The sequence below is a fragment of the Palaemon carinicauda genome, chromosome 7 (genome assembly GCF_036898095.1).
Source record: "Palaemon carinicauda isolate YSFRI2023 chromosome 7, ASM3689809v2, whole genome shotgun sequence".
NCBI lineage: Eukaryota > Metazoa > Arthropoda > Malacostraca > Decapoda > Palaemonidae > Palaemon > Palaemon carinicauda.
Window position 1 is genome coordinate 159361082 of NC_090731.1, and position 10250 is coordinate 159371331.

General features: G+C 40.0%; 1 protein-coding gene across 3 annotated transcripts in view; it reads right to left on the bottom strand.

Moving 5' to 3' along the window:
- HisRS (histidine--tRNA ligase) overlaps positions 1–4981 on the bottom strand; it is a 67776-nt gene extending 62795 nt beyond the window's left edge. The window contains exon 1 of one of the 3 annotated variants that reach the window (XM_068377049.1): positions 4842–4981. In XM_068377049.1, coding sequence (XP_068233150.1) covers positions 4842–4856 — 15 coding nt within the window. In that variant the 5' untranslated portion in view covers positions 4857–4981. The remainder of the gene's footprint in view (positions 1–4841) is intronic. The other 2 variants (XM_068377051.1, XM_068377050.1) reach the window with 2 other exon arrangements.
- Positions 4982–10250: the final 5269 nt, after the last annotated feature.

Here is a 10250-nt window from a genome sequence, read left to right on the forward strand (position 1 = left end):
GTTTTCTTGCTGAGGGCCCCCAGGCACCAGTCGAGAAAGTTGAACATTTCAAATGCTCTGAACAACCCTTTCAGTAAATGATCCAGGTCTGAGAAGGTCCAACAAACCTTCGAGCGTCTCATAGCAGTTCTCCGAGGCGAGTCCACCAGACTTGAGAAGTCAGCCTGGGCAGAGGCAGGTACTCCTAAGCCTGGTGCTTCCCCTGTGGCATACCAAACGCAACCTTTCGAAGCGAGCTTCGTTGGAGGGAACATGAAGGAAGTCTTGCCAAGGTGTTGTTTAGACTGCAGCCACTCCCCTAAGATCCTTAAAGCCCTCTTGGAGGATCTAGCTAGGACAAGCTTAGTATAGTTGGACTTAGCTTGTTGTACGCCCAGCGAAAACTCAGATGGTGGAGAGCGGGGAATAGCAGAGACGAAGTGGTCTGGGTAAATCTCCCTGAGTAGAGCCAAGACCTTACGAAAATCAATCGACAGTGGAGAAAGCTTAGATTCGTCCACGTCTGATGAGGGATCAAGGTGTGCCTCCTCATCATCCGACACCTCATCAGCAGAGGGTAGCGAAGCGATCGGACCAGAATGCTGAACCGCAGAGTCAGAACGGGTAGGAACAATAACAGTGGTTTCCTCTTCCAGTAACTGTTGAGGGAAAACCTGAGGCTCAGACTGCAAAGGCTGAACAACAGACGAAGCAGAAGGCAGGCGCATGGGTGAAGGAGGTTGACTCCTAGCAAGAGAGGTTGAACCCAAGGATTGCACAAGCTGAGCGGAGGACGGAGGCGGAGTAGTCCGTTCCTGTTCCTGTGAGATGAGCGGAGCATGATGAGGTTGAGGCTGCGCAGAACAAGGTAAAGTTCTCGCAAGCTGAGGCTCCTGAGGCGCAAGTCCAGGGTGTAGAGGAGCTTGCCTTGAGGAGGGTTGAGCTCGCTGCAGCGATGGCTGAGCAGACAGACTCACGGAGGGGAGAGGTTGTTGTACCCCAACCGAGAGTTGCACCACTGGTGGAGCAGCAAGGGGTGGAATAACTCTCCTGATCCCAAAGCAAGGGTTGCCTTAAAGAAGGCTGAGGCTGAACACCACTGGGAACAGCGAACTCCGAAAGTGGCTCAACATCGTACGCCTGGCAGATGGTGCTGCGACCAGGCGGAGCAAGTGCAGGCGGGGCGAGCACAGGCGGAGCGAGAACAGGCGGAGGGAGTGTAGGCGGAGGAGGAGGTGCAACACTCTCAGCCCGACACTCACGCATCAAGTCCGAAAGCTGAGCTTGCATGGACTGAAGCAGGGTCCACTTGGGATCGGCAGAAACGATAACAGACTGAGGTAAAGTCACAGTCGGGCTCTGTTTTGGCAGAACCTTACTCCTCTTGGGCGGAGTACAGTCGACAGATGACTGAGGCGAGTCAGAGCTGAGCCAATGACTGCAACCTGGCTGAGCACTCGCGGACTGGACTCTACGTTTAAGCGGTCTCGAGACCTGAGACCAACGTTTCTTCCCTGCTAGTTGATCAGCGGACGAGAATAAGACGGGCTCAATCGTCTGCAGGTGGGAGTGACGGTCTAAGGAAGACACGCCCGCAACCACCGAGGATAGTTCTGTGCGCCTAACAAGGCCTGTCGAACCCTTAAGCCCTTCGACATTGCTTCTCCCCTGGGCATGGGAGCTTGCAAGAGGTCCCGGACTGGGAGGACGACTGGCTCGCACAGAAAAATCCTCACGCACCACACTGGCACCACTAGCACTTGGCACTGCACCGACACTAGCACTCGTCACAGCACTGGCACTAATTCCACCCACTGCACTCTTGACCTTCAGTTCTTTAACTTCGGCCATCAGAGACTTATGGTCACTTACCACTGATTCTACTTTATCGCCTAAAGCCTGAATAGCACGCAAAACAACTGACATATCAGGCGGAGGGCACACAGTAGGTTCGGGGGTAGCCACTACAGGGGTAGGAAAAGGTAGGGGATCATGAGGTGAGGAAAACATAGAAGAGTGAGAAGAACTTCTCCTAACTCTACCTCTCTCTAACTTAGATGAATATTTTAAAAGACGGACAAATTCCAATTCCGAAAGTCCGGCGCATTCCTCACATCGATTTTCTAATAGACAGGGCCTGTCCCTACAGTCAGAACAAGCGGTGTGAGGATCTACCGAGGCCTTCGGAATACGCCTATTGCAAGACCTACATCGTCTATGGGAGGGGGCTTGCGAAACGTCAGACATCTTGTTTCAAAGAGTTAGCCAAAGGGTGATCCAAAAACAAGCAAAATTCGTTAACCGTTATATCAGTATTATATAAAAGCTATCTAGCTAATATAAGAAGGATTCCAGTAAAGCGACAGCCGTTAATCTGAGAGAATACTTCACCAAATATCCGTGAATAAACTCGAAGACCATAAGCGTATCCCAGAACGTCTAGCCGGAAGCACGACAGAGGAATAATTGAGGAGGTGTCAACAACAAATGATTGAGTACCTGGCCACAGGTGGCGCTGGTAAGTACACCCCCTTCTAGTATTGTGATAGCTGGCGTATCCCTCCATAGAATTCTGTCGGGCAACGGAGTTGACAGCTACATGATTATCGGGTAAGTTTAATATTGAAAAATTAGTGACAGACCATTCTCAAACAGAACACCATATCATATTACTGAATGGAAACCCACTGCCTGGAATTGACGACGTTCAGACAAAAGACATTTGCATTCAATTTGGAAAGCGTATATAGTACAGTATTGCCAAATACTGATCAGTGATGAAAGAGTACCACAAGCTTCAAACTCTGATAGTCTATATTGACCCACAAAGGGCAACGCCGATCTTCAAAGAATAAATGTTACATAATTCCTCGAAGATAGAGAAAACTAATCATTATTACTAGCTAAGCTACAACCCTAGTTAGAAAACTTACTTCTACAGCCCAGGTGCTCCAACAGGGAAAATAGATGAGTGAGGAAAGGAAATAAGGACATAAATAAACTATGTAAACTAATGCAAATATAAAGTCTAATACTCAGGATGCCAGAGAACTTCAAATCAATCAAGTCTAACAATCTGTGGATCCGACTATGAAGAACAAAACGAAAACCTAAAGAGATTCATAAAAGCCAGGAAACTGGCAAAATAAAACTGTTCCCTCACACCTTTCAAACCAAGTTTGAAGCAGTTTCCCTATAGGGTTTCCTCTTCTTAATATTTATACATAGAAGACTATGAAAAAATAAAAATTAGTGGTTTGCACCAACAATAATTATCAGAGATGCATAACACATGAGCTATGCAGATGGGAAAATACATGCTTCATATATCTTACTTGTATTGAATTAAATCATCATAATACTACAATGATTTTGACAAATTTCTATTTTCACCCATGCACTTTTTATATGTCTTAATATAGGTCTGGTTATGTAATGGGGGGGGGAGAAGGGGGCGGTGCTGCACCCCAATAGAAACACTTCCTGTACTGCATTTGGGAGGAATGTAAGGTTTTAATGCTTACGGAGCCTTTAAATAACGAAGAACAGGACCTCCCTCGTGTATTGAACACCACCTAACAAACTTACTAACTTAACCTAACCTACAAGCCGTGTCCTTACCTACTTAACTAAAGGGGGGGGGACTAATGCCCTCCTGCAACCCACTTTAGACTGCCGCATTCTTAGCGATAGGGTTAAAGATAAGTGAGTTATGGCGCATGGCTGTCATCATACATACAGCCCAGCTTATTAGTCCTTGTCCAAGGATAAGGCTCTACCAATGTATTCACTAACGATAGGTGGGATAACTTTTACTCTTCAAACACACTTTCAACATAATAAGCACGAATCGGCCATCCTATATTTGTTTAGGTAAGTGGAGAGGCAAGGACATCGCTCCATAGGATGGAATGCAAAGGAAAGGAGGATTTGATGTTGACAAGTAACAGTGCACAACTAAAGATTCACCAGTTAGGTTAGGTTGTTACTTTGGATGAAGTGTGTAATACTAATAACCAATCAACCTAGCTCCTCTTCTAAAGGTAATCCAAGAAATTCATTAAAACTAACATTACGTCTACCAAAGAGAAACACTAATTTCTTAAGATTTGGGTTCCTGCCAGGTTAAGTTTGGTCTCCCTACTCCCCCGGCCCAATTCCTATTGTACAGAAGACGACCTTACAGTAAATTAAAATCCTTTACGGAAGATAGGACCCAGTCTGTATGTACGATAGCAGCCACCTGCATGTATTATTATGTCAAACTTACAATACGGCAGTGTAAGGGAGATCGCAGGGGTCGACAGCCCCCACCCCTGTTAGGTAAGTAGGTAAGGACATGGCTTGTGGGTTAGGTTAGGGGGGAAAGTTTAGGTTAGTTGATCTCCATTTGTAATCAATGCTTGAGGAACTGGCCGCTGATATACAAAGGCTCCTAGGACCCTAAATTTAATAACTAACACGGACTACACTATGTGATTCTCCAAATTCTTAAAAAGTGTATAGGACCACGAAAATCTCGTGGTTCGCCCAAGGTGCTGGACTGCCCCATGTGGGGCTGGACCAGAAAAACACCCCAAAGTAAAGTGAATAAAATGGATGATACCTAATGCCCCAGAACTTATCCTGCTGAATTCCATTGTACCTAAAACACAAATTCTAAGCGACATATGTTGTCTTCGTATGACGCAACTGGAGTTCGAACAGACCGGTCGAAAATTGACAATATTTTCCTGCGAATGGTCGGAAAATAGATATAATATTCAATTATAACAAAGAGTCCGAAACACACACACACTGAGATGTATGCAAGAGTTATATTAACTTTAAAAGAACAACTACGAACTATTATTCGATATTACCTTATTTCCAGACATATCTGCCGCAAGACAGCCGTCTTTCACGTCTGTGTTTTGGTGTTGGCCAGATTATTTCGACTGGATTATCGTACATGAGCTTTAAAGTTGTCGTTTTTTAAGCAAAATTATCGTACACACTGTCAATATGATTACTAAGGAGTTACATGATTGACTTATTTCATAAAAAAATTAGTATAACTGTTTAATCAAACACACACACATATGTATATACCTAAGGTATGTATCGTACTGGACCTAAAATAGTCGTACATGTAGGATAATTATCGTACGCATTGCGTGTTACCTTAATGATGCAGTGTTACCACACTCCTGTCACTTTCTTGTCACTTTCCCCTAGAACGTGCGGATTTCAACCTTTTTCTATTTCTAGTAATTTTGAGAAATAGATAATAACTCCTGGAATTTATGGCTGGAATAGAACGATGGTTAAATTTATTTTCTATTATTATTCAACTACTTTAGAAATTTTACTTACCTGTGATTTTTTCAAAACTTGTTTGTGTACATGAGCCACATATTCTGCAGTATGAGTATACGTTTAGTATATTTCAAAAACAAATATTTTTAAATCTATATTTATAAAACATTATATAAAAGTATTCGCGGGCAGTCATCGATATACAAACGTCTTCGTAAGTTATCAGCTATTGTCACATCGACAATACCATCTCCATTTAAAGATTTTTTGTAATATTCGTTTTGGTATAACTGCCACGAAAAAGAAATTATTTTTTTCTTTTATCTTTTTATTCGGTGAAAAACATAGATCGCTCATTTGAGTGAAAGTTTTAGATGAAAAATTGTCTTGCTGTGCATGAATGACCACTAAACTATTTACGGTCCATCGGTATTGAAGACCAAGCCTTTAAATATATAAAACACTACTTGGCTGACAGAAATTACTATGTACATATTAGAATCATTAAACAGAGGAGTAGCCTACCCCAGGTGTGTATTTGGCCTAATATTATTTTGTAGCTATACAATCGGTCCATCAAAAGTACTACAAAGGCATGAAGTGAAGTTAAACAGAGAAGTGGCCTACCCCAAGGGTGTATTAAGCCTAATCTTATTTTGTAGCTATACGGTCGGTCTATCAAAAGTACTACAAAGGCATGCAGTGAAGTTAAAACTATTTGTTGATGAGGCACAATTTTACTTCTCCATAAATGGCATTCATGATACTGGACTTTAAACCAAATTCTTACGAGTGTTAGGGAATGGATAGAAATAAACAAGCAATAGGCTATGCTGCATGAAATGCTGAATGCCTTGGAATGTATACGATAAAATGAATTACGATCCTGCAGAGAGTGGAATTTCCCTACATAATAAGACCAGAATAGGCAGTCCTTAAAGTAAACAACAAAAACTATATGAAATTAAGAGTATATATTATGGTGATTGGAAGAAAAATAGCTTAAGCAACTTAGGAGACATCCAAATTAATATTAATAACAATTAACTCGGTCCCGATATCTAGTAAAGTTCGTGGCCTATTGGAGTAGGCCTATCTTTTATCTGTAACTCGCCTCCCAATGCTCAAATTCGTTCGTTCGTTCGTTTAACAACGCCTTGCCCATAGCAAGAAAAGGGCGCTTGCACTAGGGCAGCCTGTAAAAAATGCTCAAATAAATAATGTAGATAAACCGACCGGATATCATCTCACTAACATCTGCAGATGAATATTCTGTAAAAAAAAAAAAAAAAAAAAAAAAAAAAAAAAAAACAAATAAAAAATTAATAAATAAATAAAAACTTTGGATAAACTGTTATTGCCAGGATTGACTACTGCAACTTCATTACTACAATCTACCCGAAGTGCAACTTCAGAAATTACAAAATATAAACAAAGCAAGACTGATAAAATAAGCATCACCCTGAGAAAGGATTAGGTCTACTCGAATTACAATGGCTTTCTATTAAAGATAGAATAGCGTATATAATATGTGGAGTAACCCATTAAGTTATAGAACAGGACGTCCATGATATCTAAGAGAATTGCTACACATCGTGCAGCCAACGAATCGTGTAGACATAAAAATACAGATTTAAAATTATTGGAGCCAAAATGTATGTCTACTGTAGGTTCTAGGACTTCCAAATATGCAGCCCAAAGACTATACAAGCTCCCACTGGCAATCCGAAATATGTATTAAGGCTTTCAAGAAGAAGTTTAAGACTTGCTTAATCTCCAAGTGCTTCACTAGTGTGAATTCAACAATAAACACGCTATAGCCTACTCTGTGATACGCGAAATACCTACATGCCTGTGTACAATAAACTGATCTCGTAGGTCCAGTGTTGCCGCTGGTATGGGGAAGTGGTGTTGTGACAGTGAAGCAGTTTTCAAAAGGAAATATGCTATATTATGATACTGGAAGGTTCCCTCACCTCACTTCACAGTAGGACCGTGGAAGCAGATTTAAGCAACCCTTAAAGAAAAGTAAGTAAAGTGATGTATTTACTTTCCCTAATTCAACCAACTGTTCACTGCTGTGGTTTTCTTATTCTTCTGTAATATTATCTAGGCCTACAAATGATCTTTATGGTGCGCAATACTGAAAAAGGTCACTTCTCAACCAAGGGCCTTCTTATTGATGTTGATCGTACAGATACTTTCTATAACGGGATTCCCATAGCATATATTTTATAGGTTTAACATACATCGTATAGGCTTAATAAAAACTCTAAGAACTTAGGTCTGAAGTGTATTTTCTTCTAGCATACATGCCTCTTGTCTTTTTTTTTTTCATTTTTGATATAGTAAATTTTACGATTTTCTTTGAAATTTAAATAGAATATTCTCAATTATTTTTTTTTAAATTGTTGCGTATTGGCTCCATTGGTTTAGTATACCTCGCTACTCAGACGTAGACTATAAGGTTAACAAGATTTGGCATATAACTGCAGGGTTTCTTAAATGTTTACTGTAAGTGATTCTGTTTATAAGGTTATAATTGATTTGCTTATATCTGTGCGTTCCTTTAACACCATTATTTAGCCAGGTGATTACGATAAAAGCAACGAGAAATCTAATTAAGGGCTTGTTAGACTGAATATCCAAGTTCAAATAAAATTTTCCAACGGCCTTTTTATATGGTAAACGTTATAACAGTAGCACGTTTTTTTTTTCTTCGTTAAATTTGTGGTATATATCACATTTCCGGTAAGTCTTCCTTTCATTCTTTCTATTCTTTAAGAATGAATATGATATATGAACTAATTTCTTTCTTCTTTTCGCTGATTTTACATATTGAAGAGCCAATGTTTGTGATTCAGTCCTAAAATATTCACTAGTTTTCACTTGGAATGTCGACAAGAAAATGCTTGTAACGATAGTGCGAATGCTGATCTATTAAAAATCAAATTTTCGTGTAATGGTAGTTTGGTCATAAAAACCGTCTGTGCGTGCTCGTTTGATACCAACGGCTCTAAGTACCTCATAGGTTTGGAGGTATACAGACAGTATAATACAGTAGTTTTCCATAATTTGTAAATATTAGTAAAAAATTGGAGATAAGATTTTGCTGGAGATAAATTGTTTATACAGATAAATTTTTGTAGACGAAGTCATGTATATATTATTATATTAAGACGTTAAAGTAGATACATAAAGTAATGATAAGTAATACCACCACATGAAATTAAATATTTCAAAAATATCACAAAAACTAGTCAATTCATACAAGGCAGTGCAAGCTGCAAACATACTATAAAGGCTGACAATAGGCCTATCATAATAAATATTGTAAGGAATTCGTTCATTCAAGTTAATGCATCAACCATCATCATCATCTCCTCCTACGCCTATTGGCGCGAAGGGTCTTGGTTAGATTGCCCCAGTCGTCTCTATCTTGAGCTTTTAATTCAATACTTCCTCATTCACCATCTACTTCGCGCTTCACAGTCTTCAGCCATGTAGGCCTGGGGCTTCCAACTTTTCTAGTGCCTTGTGGAGTCCAGCTGAACGTTTGGTGAACTAATCTCTCTCGGGGAGTGCGAAGAGCATTCCCAAACCATCTCCATCTACCCCTAACACATCAATGAACAATATAATTCAAATATTTTTGATAATTAATATGCCAATGAAAAATGAGAGGTAATGAAATCTAAAATGAAATAATAAAATAACATAGAAATAAGTAAAAGAAGTAATAATAAGAGTAATAATAAAATACATGGAAGGAATCTTTCAAATATATTTCCGAAAATAGTTAATACATCGCCGCCCAACGTTTTACTGTACAGTGACGTACCTATTCACACGTCAAACGTTCTCAGCTACCGATTTTTTTTGGGTGGTTGGGGAGCCGAAACCTATGATCCCGTCAAACTGACCGCATTGATCGATCTACATTGGTTACCTGTTAAGGCTAGAATTGAATTTAAGATTTGCTTGTTGACTCACAAAGCACTTACAAGTGATAAGCCTAAATATCTTCGTGATTGCTTGGTGCCCTACCCTCAAGCTACCAGCGCTGCTGTAAGAGTTAGACATGCCGATGACCCACATAGACTATTCGAAATCAGTGTGAATCATGCAATAGGAGGAAGAACGTTTAGTTATTCTGCACCGAGACTCTTCAACGACCTTCCGCTTGATGTCAAGAATAGCAAAAATATGGCAGCTTTCAAGAAAAACCTGAAGACTTATCTTTTTAGAAAGTGATATAATAGTGACCTGAAAATTATTAAGCCTGAATACAAATGCTAGCGAAATAACTGATAAGATACAGAGCAAAATATTAACTGGAAAGAAATTATTTTCACACACCAAGGCCCGCCTGAACAGACTTTTAGTGTCTGATGGAGGGCGAGAAATAAACCCGTAAAAGTAAAAGTAAAGTAACAGGAATATGCATACGTCAATCGTAAACCCATACTTAAGTACCAAGGACTGACGTCGTAATGGTTCCCGTCAGGCGTACGGTTGCATACGGCCTATACCAAGGCCTATACTCGCCAGACAGAACAGAAACGGCAATTCCTGCTTACGGGAGCAAACGAGAGCAAGATAACGTGAATGCGTGACCCCCAGCTAAACGATAACTGGTTTTCATTCCCCTGTTTTATCAGCAAGGTCAGATTTGCCGTCAGTTATGAAGACATTTAACAGTTATCTATCAATCTGTCAGCAAATCTGAAGACGAATATTTTTTTTTTTTTTTTTTTTTTTTTTTTTTTTTTTTTTTTTAATGTTTGATATCTATCACCTTCATAGTAACTGTGTCAATTTAAGAGACTACAATGAAGTGGTCTATAAGTTGTCTACTCATGATTCATTCTTTCGTCTTGCTACAATAACTGGTAAAAATAAAGGTTGTTTTTTTTTTGTTATTATGATCATCACTTATACTGTAAGGTATTCACTCTGGAAAATGCCGCTTA